This window comes from Leptopilina heterotoma, unplaced genomic scaffold, assembly GCF_015476425.1.
Source record: "Leptopilina heterotoma isolate Lh14 unplaced genomic scaffold, ASM1547642v1 Lhet_47, whole genome shotgun sequence".
Taxonomy (NCBI): domain Eukaryota; kingdom Metazoa; phylum Arthropoda; class Insecta; order Hymenoptera; family Figitidae; genus Leptopilina; species Leptopilina heterotoma.
Genome location: NW_025111098.1, coordinates 3,891,830 through 3,906,816, shown reverse-complemented (window position 1 = coordinate 3,906,816; position 14,987 = coordinate 3,891,830). Strand labels below are relative to the sequence as shown.

At 27.5% G+C, this 14,987-nt stretch overlaps 1 protein-coding gene across 3 annotated transcripts in view; it reads left to right on the top strand.

Moving 5' to 3' along the window:
- Positions 1-8,359, top strand: part of LOC122507523 (glutamine-dependent NAD(+) synthetase) — a 122,989-nt gene extending 114,630 nt beyond the window's left edge. For all 3 annotated transcript variants that reach the window (XM_043620283.1, XM_043620281.1, XM_043620282.1), the window contains exon 13: positions 7,507-8,359. In XM_043620283.1, coding sequence (XP_043476218.1) covers positions 7,507-7,547 — 41 coding nt within the window. In that variant the 3' untranslated portion in view covers positions 7,548-8,359. The remainder of the gene's footprint in view (positions 1-7,506) is intronic.
- The last annotated feature ends 6,628 nt before the right edge of the window (positions 8,360-14,987 follow it).

The window sequence follows — 14,987 nt, the reverse complement described above, 5'->3', positions numbered from 1 at the left end:
TTATTATTGTTTATTTACATGTTTTTATCTAATTGAGCTAAAGAGTTGCGATTTTTTCTCAATTTTGCAACTTTTCAGGCCGAATGTAACCAGTCACTATCAAAGATTATTAATTTTACTAATTGTTTAAACAAATTTCTATTGTTTAACTTCCACTTTTTATCAGAATGTGCTACAGAGTTGCAACTTTTTCTTATAACTGTACATTTTATTTTTTTTTGTGAGGTAATATTTAATGTAAGACTTATTTATCTATAGTAAAAATTGTGAACAATAAATTTATTATTTTAAAAATGTTAAGTACAAAAATTGTTATTTACATCATTGAAATTAGTACACGGAGAGAAATCTGCTGCTAATATTACTCGAAAGAGCACATTACTTAAATTGCTTAACGTTTCTCTTATATTTTTAGCATGGATTCATATACTTATTGTAAAAATACTTTCAATGCAATAAGCATAAGAAACAGTAGCTAATTTTGCACGAAATCTTTATTATAAATACAAAGAGAACGTGCTATAAAAGTATTAGATTCTTCTTATAAGAATCGCTCGAACTCCGACTGATTTTCAGGCGGACTTTATACAACACAATCTTACCTGCGTATACGCACATATAACTCACACACACATATATTTCTCTGGACAGTTTTGTCGTCCTGTAAAACATTATATATTATATGTAGTATTTAATACTTGTTGCTGTTATAAAAAGATAATATTTATTTAATAGTAAGTATATTAGTTAAAAATTATTGCATTTTTATTCGTGTTTGAATGTATAAGCAACATGTGAAAATAGTTAGGTTATGTTATTGCAAACGTCACCGCGTTTTACTCGTTCCGTTCCTCAAAATCATCCAGAAAAATATATGTGTGTGTGAGTTATATGTGCGTATACGCAGGTAAGATTGTGTTGTATAAAGTCCGCCTGAAAATCAGTCGGAGTTCGAGCGATTCTTATAAGAAGAATCTAATACTTTTATAGCACGTTCTCTTTATATTTATAATAAAGATTTCGTGCAAAATTAGCAGCTGCTTTTTGTTTTTATTGCATCGAACTCTCCATTACATTAAATAGATGATTTCGTATATAAATTATTATAACCTCAAGCTAAAATTCTATTCAGCAGTGACTAATAAAATTTGTAAAGATTCTGCAAGCAATAATAGCAACAGATTTCTCTCCGTGTACTGCGATAGTTTCAAATTTAAAATAACAATTTGTTTAAACAACGGGTAAAATTGTAATTCTTAGATTGTTCCCAAGTAGCACGTAATATTGGGAACATTCCAGCAATATGCCACAACATTGAGGCAATATTGGTAATGTTAAGGCAATGTTCCCAATATCGCTGTAATATTACGTGCTACTGGGGTTGTTAGTCACTAGTTACATAAATGCAAAATTGAGAAAAAAATTGCGACTCTGCAGCTCAATTTGATAAAAAGTGGAAGTTAAACAATAGTAATTTGTTTAAATAATTGGTAAAATTAATATTCTTAGTTAGTTGATAGTGACTGGTTACATTCGGCCTGAAAAGTTGCAAAATTGAGAAAAAATCGCAACTCTTTAGCTTAATTAGATAAAAACATGTAAATCAACAATAATAATTTGATTAAACAAATTAGCAATTACATGGAATAATGTTTAAAAATCAATATTTGTGTTATTTATTCATAATCTAGGAAAAAACTTTGATAAAATTAGTAAAAAATATTTTTAACGATTTTTTTGTAATTTTGAAATTTATGGGGTTTGTTTGGGGCACTTTAAAAAAAGTTCATTTAAAAAAATGATTAAATAAACAATTTAGCACTATTCTTTGAAGTCTTCTGAAGAGAAACAGGGTTTGCTGAATGAAATATATTGATTTTCAAGGATTTTATACCAATTCTGAGAAAAAGTGTTTTTCCCCATGCATTTTACATGGGAAACTTTAAGCTCTTTGAGCGACCTCTAAATATTTTTTTATTTTCAAAAAAAAAATAGGGGTATTTTTTTTCTCCATATAGAACAATCCTAGGGGTGAGAGCATTAAAACACTGATCTCTATATACCTCTGGATTGGAAATGCTGTGAGCAGAACTTTTACCACGGCGGCCATCTTTCATTTTAGTAAAAGTACAAAATTATGGCGCGAAAGCCTTGTTTCATATTACAAAGTAAATTTCTTTTTTATTGTAAGTAGATGTATGAATAAACAACTCATGTATAGAATATAAAATGTTAAAATTGATAATTATTATTATCATTATTATTATTATTACTTAAAATACAAGGCTTTCGCGCCATAATTTTGTACTTTTACTACAATGAAAGATGGCCGCCGTGGTAAAAGTTCTGCTCATAGCATTTCCAATCCAGAGGTATATAGAGATCAGTGCATTAAAATACTGATTTTATTTTTTTCCCACACGGAGAGACTTTTAGTTAGAAAAATTACTTTATCGTATTTCAATATTTCTAATAAAACGTAAGAATTTAGGGATAATCGAGGTATAGTTATAAGAATTCTAATAAAGATTATGAAAAGACATAGTCAACGTCACTTTTGGTAATAAGTCTCAAAGTTTTTTGAATCTTTTCTAAAGCTTTATACTAAAAGTGAAGATCAGGTGACGCTACATATATATAGCATATATAGGGTAGGGGTATACAAAATGCGTTACTAGGCACGTGTATACGTATATAATACATATAATGTATATAAATATATACATGATTTATTATAATATTATTACACAATTCAATTGTTTAATCACTAATAACTCTTGAAACGTTTTTAACAAAATACTTTCAAGACAATGATGACGCTTGGTTGTTTGCTGAGTGTTCGCCTAACATTAACTGGTCTTCGGTTGTGGACGGAACTGTTCGGAAACCTTCGTGAAAATATACTAATAAAATTTTGTAAAAATTCAAACTGCTTACCATTTCAGAGCGTGTTAGTATTGAAAATAATACAGTATCTAAAATTTTTTTACATTTAATAGTATTCAAAATAGTGGGTTTACAAATAAAAATATCAGAATGTATTATAAATAAGTTCCATATTCTCGTATTTGCAATTGTCTTAACATCAAATGATATTCTTTCTAAACTTTTATACTAACTTCTGTTCCCTAAAAATTACAATAATAGATAAAAAAAATAACACTACTTATTATTATAATAAGAACTATCATCGTACCTCGATTATCCCTAAATTCTTACGTAGTTTTATTAGAAATATCGAAATACAACAAAGTAATTTTTGTAACTAAAAGTCTCTCCGTGCATGTATTTTTGGACCACCCTAGTGCTCACCGCCATATTGTCTCTCACTTTCGCCAAAAATCCAACTTTTGTAATTCCTTTTTCAATATTTATTTCAAAAATTACTTGCAATTTTCGAGAATATTCTTTATCATCATGAATTCCCCTAATTATCATGATAAATCCGAACTAAATATCTCTAATTATTTAGGAGTGAGACGACACGCAGGAAAACACTTTTTGGGCTCGATTTTTTCCGGATGCCCTTAATTAAGAATAAAAACTTAATTCTTTTGGTTATATAAATTGTTTGATTAAAAATCCAAAATAATATTTATTTATAACGTGACTATTTATTATATGTTTATAAACTTTTTGTCAAATTTAAAAATATTAATTGTATTTTCAATAATACAGTGTTTTAAGTCGGTTATTGTTCAATAATAAAAACATTTATAAAGATTTAAGATTAATCTAGAAAAAAAATTATAATTTTTTTATTGGAATTAAATGACTCATAATTTATTATTGTACAAAATTATGGCTATGTGGATTCTAAAATTTAAAAAATTTATATGACTAAAAACAATACATTTTTTCCATTTTGATATTTTTTATTAGTAAATTACTAAAAAATGTTTACGTTTCATTCTTAAAAATTAGATGGCTAATAAAAAGTTATTGATAGTTTTTTAAAAAATAATGAGAAAGAAGGTGTCAATTTTACTTCTCAAAATTATGAGCCTGTTATTAAAAAACAAATTCTTATGAAAGATCTCCTTTAAGTATTATTAACAATTACATTTCATTATGTGCAAAATGTTATACTAGACTACGAAGCCTGTAGAGGGCAGAAGCATGCAGCGTGCGTAAAGGATCAGCTGTCAAAATGAATCGCATTACATTGCTATGGTAATTCCAATCCTGCAACCGCGTTTCTACAGGAATTGACAAAATCTTTTGTAATTTTAGAAAAATGGGAAAAAATTGCATATTTTATCTTTCCTACTATAATTATTTATTTTCTGCTTTTTTATTTTTTATATTCTATTAAATATACTAATAATTGTCATTGAAATTGATTAAATTAAAAAAAGGTTAATTTCAATATACAATTTTTAGAATTGCTTTAAATAAAATTCATCTTGAAAGTTGGTTTTCCTATTTCTTGTTTTGAATGTGGATAAAACAGAGGAGTTCGAATGTCAGTCCCGCCATCTGTCGTGACAAATGCGCGGCGATATATCAAGTAGTATATTATCATCGCTTTACACACACACACGCATACATCTCACGGTAGAACTGACATCTCCAACTTTAAACATTAATTATTCAATAAGTAAACATTAATTTGCCCTAAATATGTAATAAATAAATGCTTTAATGATTACTTTTGTTAAATTAAATATGTTTTCCTAATTTTTTCTTTTCATTATTTACTAAATATGCTATTTAAAACCCACTATATTCACTGGAAACTACTTTAATCTACACTGAAAAACTGTTGGTAGAGCAGTTCCGCTATTGACTGTTGTGCAGCGCTACTTAACTTTAAACTCACAGCTCTATCAAAATTAGGCGAGTTGCTCTCCTAAACTTGACTACCAATGGCGTTGGCGAGCGGCTGCTTGACAAAAAGGTCAGCAGCTCTATCAAAAAGGAGAGTTGCTCGCCCAAAAAGGAGAGTAACTCGCCCAAAAATAAAGTGAGCTGTGCGTTAAGCGTTTCTTTTTAACGCAGCAGTTCACCGCATTGGGCGAACAGCTCTACCAACAGTTTTTCAGTGTATATTTAAATATTTACCAATATTCTTTTACCTTAACTCAAAATATATAATTTCCACACTGAGAAAACTGGAGTATTGGACTAAACATCTGGAGGGACAAATGTTGATATTTGAGAGTTAGCTATTGGATAACAATCTAAATGTTCAAATACACCATTGACAGATATTCGTGCCATTTCTCTTGGAGGGAAAATGAGTTTATAACAGAGGGACAAATTAACCATCTTGAGAAATCCCTTCCTTATCCGGCGCGAAATGAATAAATATGGCAGCCTAACCCCTAAATTAAATACATAAAATGTCAGAAAAATAATTTCGCGCGCATCAGATCGTACACATTTTCTGCGCAACTTTTAACCCTCAGATATAATGGGAGAGAATATACAAGTAGATTTCCATTATCAATTCAAAATTTATTTTAGAAGGACTATTTAACTCTCTTCATAAGCAAAGGAAACATACACTTTTTGAACCTCCGAATTTGACACTCCACTTTTCTCAGTGCATATTTGATATTTTAATTTAAATACAACATACGGGCAATTTCACGTGAGATTTAAGTCGACCTCTTAAAATCGGTTAAAAATATTTTTTTTCTATTCTGTATCGAAAAAAAACAGATACGTATTTTTTTATTTATGTTTAATTGTCCAAATTTTCAAGTTATGAATTTTCGAAAATTTGGACTTTTAATTGTAGACCTATATTCAGTAGCTTATAAGTCAGAAAATATTGAGTTTAGGAAACAGTTGTCAAAGAATGAAAGTTTTAGTTTTCTTTCGACTTTTAAGAAATGTAAACAAAAAATTTTTTTTATAAACAAATTAATTTTTTTTAACTTTAGGCCGGATTTTTTTTTATTTTTTTGTACCTTATAATATAGAGAAGATTTTCCAAAAAGTCCCGAAATGGGCCTGATGTGTTAAATGAGTTTTAAAATATTTTCAAAAATCAATTGCAATTTGGACTTTTTGGAAAATCTTCTCTATATTATAAGGTACAAGAAAATATAAAAAAAAATAAAAAAAAATCCGGCCCAAAGTTAAAAAAAATTAATTTGTTTATAAAAAAAATTTTTTTTTTAATAAAAAATTAAAAAAAAAAATTTTTTGTTTACATTTCTTAAAAGTCGAAAGAAAACTAAAACTTTCATTTTTTGACAACTTTTTTCTAAACTCAATATTTTCGGACTTATAAGCTACTGAATATAGGTCTACAATTAAAAGTCCAAATTTTCGAAAATTCATAACTCGAAAATTTGGACAATTAAACATAAATAAAAAAATACGCATTTGTTTTTTTTCGATACAGAATAGAAAAAAAATATTTTTGGCCGATTTTAAGAGGTCGACTTAAATCTCACGTGGAATTGCCCATACATACTGATAATTGTTAAAATAAAAATGTCTTTGAAAGTCTGTTCACGGTTACGGTAATTACTAAAGTGTTGTTAAATGACTATAAAGATTTTACTTTTTATTAAAAATTTAACACAAAATTAAAGAAAAAACATGACACTTCTCAAATCTTTATTGGAAAAGCAAACAAACCGTATATTTATTTTATACGAACCTAAAAACGTTAAAAAACACAGCGTATTTTTATTAGTATCAATTACCGTAACTCATGATAATTTTCATATTTTAACAAAAATAATCGCCAACTACCGGTCAAAAGTTAAAGAACAGATTTATAAACATACATACAAACCCAATATTTAATTGCTTTTGTGTAAAATTTTTAGTACGATGTTTTGTACAATTTTCAATTACCGTAACATCAATTACCGTAACACAGAGATTTAGTATAGCAGGTGTTTAACCAAAAAGTTGAATCAGTGACTGGAAAAATTGTTTAAATTAACATTAAAATTGAATTTTTGAGAATATTTTATTTATTCGCTTGTTTAAAAAATTAAAAAATCAATTGAAATTGTTTTATTAATAATAAATATGATAACAAAAAACCATGCAGAGCCCTGAAATGTTACACGCCTGAATCGTAATAGAGGTTAAAAGTTTGACAGCTAAATCAGAAGTTTGTTTGCATTTAATTATTATTCTATATGATACTTAACCATTAAAAGTTGTAATTAAATAATGAAATCTAGAAAAGAAGAACTTATAAAAAAAGAAAAAAGAGCAAAAGCGCAGAGAGAAAGGCGGAAGAGAATTAAAGAAAATCCATTTGAAAAAGCCAAAGCTAAAATTCAAGATCATTTGAGGTTAAGATTTTAATTTTTACTTTAAACTTTGAAGCTATTTATATTAACAAACAAGTAATTTATTGTGTGAATGAAATAGATAAGTCAATTAAAAATAAGAACCTGGATGGCAGAACCATCTTAGCGTTAGGATAAATAAATAATAAATAAATGTAGAGTGCTAAGACTGTTTTGCGATCCAAATATTCAATACTTTCTATCATATTCTTTATTAATATATTTTTTTGAAAATTAGGTATGAAAAAGCTGAGGAAAACGGAAGAGTGTTGTTCGTGAAGGATTTAAATAAAAAAGAGTCAGCGGATCGGAGGAAAAAGTCAAGAGCAAATTACAAGCTACGTCAACAAAAAAGATTAAATCAGACAAATAATGCAGAAACTTCGTCAAACTTTGATCAAGAAAATTTAATAAATCTTGATTCTATGTGTTCGAATCAAAATAACAAAACAAGTTTAGAGTCAATTAAAAATTTTGAAGAATTTACAACTAAAGAAAGTAAACAAAAAAAGGTGGGCAGAAAAAAAGTTGTACGTGGTAGAAGTAAAACAGTCAGAGATTTAGAGAAAGCGAAAATAGAAATTAAAAGTTTAAATAAAGAAAATCAGAAATATAACCCAGCAAACACGTTATATAAGTATTCTATAACAGTGAGGTTACAGTGTTATAGAACATTTGTTCCTAACTAGTTATAGATCTGTGATAGAACCTGATTGTAACAGAGTTCTAGAACATAGTTACAAGTTAGTTACAGAATAGTTCTGTATTATGCTTATGTCACAGTTCTATCACAATGTGATGTAAGAGTTACATAACTTTAATGTCGCAAATTTTCTGTAACTGTTGTTCCAACCTTGTTCTATAACTGTGTATGAACATTGTTGTGTAATTGGTCTAAACATCTGTTGCAATGCAGTTCTGTAATATACAGTTTAACATTGTCCGAACAATGTTAAACTCTTCTAACAAATTTGGTGTAGTTCATATTATTTTTAATATAATATAATATAATTCGTAATAATTTATAAAAAATACCTATATGGGTGATTCTTCATTAAGTGGTCACTTTTGCTTCCCCTCCGTTTCCTATTTAATAACTTAAAAAATTGTTATCTAACCCTTAAACCGCACCCTGGGTGTGCGACACCCATATTCTAGCTTTTTACTCTAATATTTCGGTTAAATTCGTAAAAATTGAACATGTGTCGTTATTGGACAATACATTTTGTACTTAAGTTTATGTTCCGTGAGGGACATTAGTCTCCCAAGTGTCTTTGTGTATTTGATAACTTTATGAAGTTGTCGGCGAAAAATTTCTGCTTGTTTGACACCCAGTTTTTGGTTTAGGGTAATTTCAGTAGTTTTAAAAAACTCTTTTTTAATTATTAAAATTAAATAAATCATTATGAAACTTATTTTCCTTCAAAATAGATGTACTGAGCTATATAAGATAATTTTTCCAAAAGATAATATCCTATTCCAGCTTGGAGAACACACTTAAAAGTCCCCGGGTGTCGCACACCCAGTGTGCGGTTTAAGGATGGATTCGGCAGTGTGCGGTTTAAGGGCTAATCTACTTCAAACTTTTGCATAATTAATCTTCAATATGTTTTTTAGTAATATCATAATCGAAAAAATTTTTTTAATTAAAACAAAAGTTGTAATTCAATTGCAAATGTTCAAAAAATGCACATTTGTCGTTTCTCCACACATGAATCATGAAGTTTAATATGTTTTATTTTGCACAAACTTTATTTTAAACGTTTTTTTATTTATTCTATTCGAAAGTTCATCTCAAAAACTAAGTTTTAGTGTGTCGTTTTCTAATTTCCATTAAAAAATCTGTGTAAAAATATTTTTTTAATATTTTCCCCAATCTTTTTTTATTTAGAACTGGAGTTTACAATTTCATTGATTTTCATTAATTTTATTCCCTTTTTTAGTGCGATTTTATTTGCCATTAATATTATTAAGTTAATAAGTTGTATTTATGTTAAATTTGCAAAAAGAAATATAATTTTTAGATTTAAAACTACAAAAGTTACTATTATTTTATAGCGTATTTTAATGGTATGTAACTCCATACCCGACAAAATTGCCGAATTCTAAATGTATAAAAAAAAATAAAAATAATAGTGATTTAGAGTAAGCAAATCTCTTTAATAATCTGCAAAAATTGTTTATTTTTATGAATTTTTACGGTTTCAATGAATTCCTAATTTCGTTTCGCGTAATGGAAGTGTTTTGTTTTCTTGAATAAATATTATTAACCTCGATTAACCTGTATCAAAACAAGTAATTTCAATAACAGGTATGAGTAAAAATATTATTTATTTATTTATTAAAGCAGTTTAAAGTAATTATTTGCTTATTTACACTATTTATAATTATTCACAGTCGAAAATTAACTTTTTCAAATAAATTATTTAACCTTTAAATTACAAATTTTTAAATTGTTTGTATATAAAACTAAAGAAAGAATTAAACTCAAATATCTATAAAATAATCATTTTCAAGCTTTATTAAAAAGATCTAAATAAAAAATTTCCAAAAAATTTAATTAAAAAGAAAATTTTAACATATTCAAAAGTTACCACTTTGTGGAGAATCACTCATATAGTAATTATTGACAACAAATTGCTTTCTTATTTCTTTTATACTACTATGAGTAGCATTTTTTACTCTATCTTTAAATTTTCTTCAGTTTTATTATTCTTCTAGTGACTATTTAAACAATATTATTATGTATAAAAGTCTCATAAATGTTTTAAAGGTGCATGTAATGTAATCGAGAATGTAATTATTCGTTAATTGTTTGACATTATTATTATTCGTAATAGCAAATTTTTTTGATAAATTAATTTCACAAAGAATTTTGTAAAATCTATTTATATTTAAATGAAAAATTATAGAATATAAATTTGTTATAAAAATGTAGAAATTTCATTAATTAAGCTTAAATTTATTGCTTTAATCTTTCATTTAAAAAGTAATTTTTAAGCCTTTCCTTATGTTTGTAACTTTGAAAATTTACATTTTTCAATTAACATTATTAAATATGATGTATATTATACATAACATAATTATACTATTGTTGCAAATACAGTATCCTTTTTCAAGTTACAAAGCACATTTTCATAGTTCCTTCGTTATATATGTAAATTCTAAACTTCCTTTCATGAGCCTCCGTGACGCAGTTGGTAGAGCGTTTGATTTATAATCCACTCCTAGCTGCGTCTTGCGTTCGAGACCTCGTGGTTGTAAATATTTAAATAAATAGCAAAACAAATTTTCTTCGACATGTATAAATATTCCGGGTATGTATGACATGCGAGAACAGCGTGGAATATTTTTTTAATTTTAATTAAAATATTTTTTAATGACAGATATTGTTATGTTTGAATTCGATTGTTTATAATTTAATTATTATTAATTTAAAAGATTTTATAATTTTATCGAATTCGGACTTAACTGTATTAAAAAGAATTTTTAATAGTTTTAAATCAATAAAACGCTCAGTATTTTATAGTAAGAAAAATGGATGTTAAATTAACTTCAAATAAATACTGTAATTAAAAATTTAGGATCCCCCCTTTAAGTACGTTATCAGTTCAACGTCTCCGATTAGACGGTATTTAAGGTTTATGAAAGAATATTAAAAGATGGGTGGAAATAGGTTATAAGACACAAATAATTACTCTAAAATATTAATGACATAATCTAGGTTATTTTATTTAAAACATAAGAATAAAGTAGCAATAACAAGAAAAATACAGTAATAGTTACAATAAAATTATCCCTTGAAAATAATGTATATATATATATATATATATATATATATATTCAGTATTAAGAATTATTAAAATTGCCCCCTTTAAGAATACAATAAACGATGTAAATTCTTTAACTTTCGTAACATGAACACTTTTATTAAACAAAGAAAATTACTATATTAACATTAATTTCACCTTGTATGTGTGTGTGTGTATGTGTCATGAAAATTTATAAATGTGGAATTATTATATAGTTTACTCACCAATTGTAATTTACAATGAATTAATTTCTTTTTAGTACGAGAAAAATATTTTTCTCCTTTTTTATTATATAGGGTAATATCGACACTTATGGATGATATCCCGTTTTTAATTTCAATTATGCTCTTATCAATATTTTATACTTTTTACTCTTTATAAAAACGTAATTTCGTTTTCTTTATTTTTTTAAAATTAAATTTGTACTCTCTGATTGGTCTAAATCTGAGACAATATTCAAAAATAATATTTGTAATGCTTAAAATTCGGGATCACCGTATTTAAACATTTATCTTATTTTCTGAATAAATTCCAGAATTTAAAGAGACTGAGAGTAAAAGGTCTTAGATCTCAAATACAAGGCTTGAATTTCAATATCTTGTATTCGTTTTTTTTAATATATTATGACATTAACTGAACTTCACTTTGAGATTTTAATTAAATCACTCAGAAAAACACTATAGCTTATAGCTAAATGAATTTTACTTTCTTATTATTTTCTTTTATTTTAAAATCACTCTTTTAAATATTCACTTTTTTAATATTTTACTTCTTTACTTGTTTTTTTTTTGTATATTTTAATATATTCTTTTTTATTTGATTCCTTTTCTTTAAATAATCTTGTTAAATAACAATATCAGAATTCTATAAATCTATCTTTTTAAGAAAACACTCACTTCAATATTTTAATTTCAACCCTTGTCTTTGGGGATAAGAAAAATAATCTACTTCCGCCTTTTGCGGGAAAAGAAAAAATAAGGATATAGTAAACGTCCGCTCTGCGGGAAATACTCAATATAAACTAAATCAAACGTCCGTCTTGCGGGAAATGATTATTAGGACTCTCCGATTAATCCAAAAAGGAAATCGTTCACACCTTAGAATTTGACTCAATTTTTGTAGGTGGGAGAAACTTATGCACACGGCCCGCCAATGCTTTATTGTTACTAAGGAAGCTTTTTGCAAGCTTGCAAATTCCTTGGTAAATGGCGTGATACAGTTCGTTGTTCTCTATTGGATTTTGCACGTGTGTATATGTATTCTCCTTTATTAGTAATTTTTTATAAGTACTTTAAAGAGTCTTGGTGTAAGTGGCTACTTTTGCAGAATTGACGAATTCCCGAGACGGTCGCTACATTTCCTTAAATGATTTCTTTTCATATTCTTTTTATCGAGACGATAATTTAGTAATTTTAAATACTAAAAGAAAATTTAAAATAACTATTTCTTTTTTATGGATTTTCTCTATGGTTTGTAATAACAAATTGATGAGTAATATATATATATATATATTAATCCTTAGCATTTATTTTATGCTTGTTTAGTGTAAGGTGTACTTAATTTTAATTAACAAGTTTACCATTTTAGATTCTATATAATCTTAATAAAATTTAAAAAAAATTAAAATAGTTACGTTTCGAACGTAACAGATATGAGTAACAGAAATTTGTAACTGTTCTAGAACTGTGACAAGTATCTTCGTCACCATGTTACAGATCTGTTACTTAACTGTGACAACCTTCTGACTACGACATTTTGCGTACCCAGTGAGTTCCCTGTGAGTCACCAGTTACATCACAGGTTCTTCAATTATTTGTCACAGTTCTGTAACAGATCTGTAACAGTGTTTGCTGGGAAGCGTTTAGTTTGAAAATTATCTAAAAGAGTCACAAGAATAAAAGATAAAATACCACTTTCTCCGAAGTCAAAGGTTAGAAGGGATTTAAAAAATAAAAAAATTGACAAAAATGTACCCACACAGCACATGATATTTCCTAAATATTTCCTGAATATTTCACTGAAAGATTGAAATATTTCAGTGCAAGGTCCTTGAAATATTTCTGAAAACAGGAAAATGTCCGCCTATGTGGAAACATTGACGCAAAAGTTGAGAATATATTTCATTGAAATATTTTGGAAATATTCAACTGAAATGATGCGCACTGGTCGAACTCGCAGTTTCTATGGCCTGTAGAGCTGCGCAGTAGTTTTTGGCTTACTATATCCTATGGGTTTTAAAATATTTCAGAAAATTCCTATTGGTTTCAGGTGTTTAACAAATGTTTTAATTTTTCACAATATTGCAGAATCTTTATGTGTAATATTGCAGGAATATTTCAATGAAATATTTTCTCAACTTTCGCGTCAATATTGCCACAGAAGCGGACATTTTCCTGTTTGCAGAAATATTTCAAGAACCTTGCACTGAAATATTTCAATCTTTCAGTGAAATATTTAGGAAATATCATGTGCTGTGTGGGTAGAGAGAAAACTTGTGTTTCATGAGGTTCTGCAAAATCAATTGAAAGAAAGTATAACAAATGTACAAGACTTAAAAACAAAGAAAATCTTATATAATACACTTTCCGGAAAAGTTCTTAAAAAGTATAAAATGTTAAAAGATTGTAAATCTTTTTTGAGTGTAAACAATTACGTAACTATTCTGCTAATGTAAAAAAGAATCAAGCTATCATTAGTCACAAAAACTTGGTTCTTCGTTCTGTAAAACTATTTTTTATTCGAGATGACGATAGTATTTGTTGTCCTGAAAAGAAAGATTTCGTAACTCGAAATAAAGTCAAGATGCAAAAAAGATATTTGACAGATTCATTAAAAACCTACATCAAAAGTATTTAGATTCTTCCAACTTTCTCATCAGTTATTCTGCTTTTTGCATAAACAAAATTTTATTTTATTTTTACTTATTAAGGAATTCAACACAAAACAAGTATTAAGTTCTTTGTGTTGTGATATTCAAAATGAAAACTGTTTGTTAAGAAAATGTGAAATCTGTAAAGATACATCGATCGAATCCATTCCTCATGAGAATGATAGAATAATCTACTGAAAACAATGAATGACAGAAAAAGAACAGAGAATAAGTGGCAAGATAAAACAAAATATATCAGTACAACGTACTTTTAAAAAATCCTTAAATGGTTCTGTTTACGACTTAAAAATTATTTTTCAACAAAATCTACCGAAATTCATGGGACATGTAGCAAGAATTGTACATCAATATAAAATTTGCGATCATCTTAAAAAAATCTATCTGAAACAGATATTTTATTGCATATTGATTTTTCACAAAACTTCTTAACTAAATACGCAGAAGAACCGCAGTCAGTTCACTTTGGAGCTTCAAGAGAACAAATCACCTTACATACAGGTGTCTTGTACGGAAAGACGTTTTCGAAGTCATTTTGCACTATTTCTGATTCTTTGAGACATGATCCTTCGGTAATTATAGCTCACATCACACCTATTCTCAAAATTTATCTTCAACGTTTTCCCAAAATAACGCACCTACATTTCGTTAGTGATGGACCAACCACACAATATCGAAATAAACACATGTTTTTTCTGTTAGTAACACATCTCCCAAGTCAATTTAAACAAATAAGTGCTGTGACATATAATTTTTCAGAGGCAGGGCATGGGAAAAGTGCTGCAGATGGTGTAGGTGCTGTAGTGAAAAGAGCAGCTGATCAAGTTATTGCCTATGGGCACGATATTTTCAATTTGACCAGCTTAGTTAAAGTTCTACAACAAAACGTTAAAAAGGTTTTAATTGCAATTGTTGAGCTGAAAAGTATTGAGGAAATCGATAAACATTTGCCACAAAATTTGAAAACCTTCAATGGCACAATGAAGGTACATCAATGGGTTTGGGGAAAAGAAAAAAGTA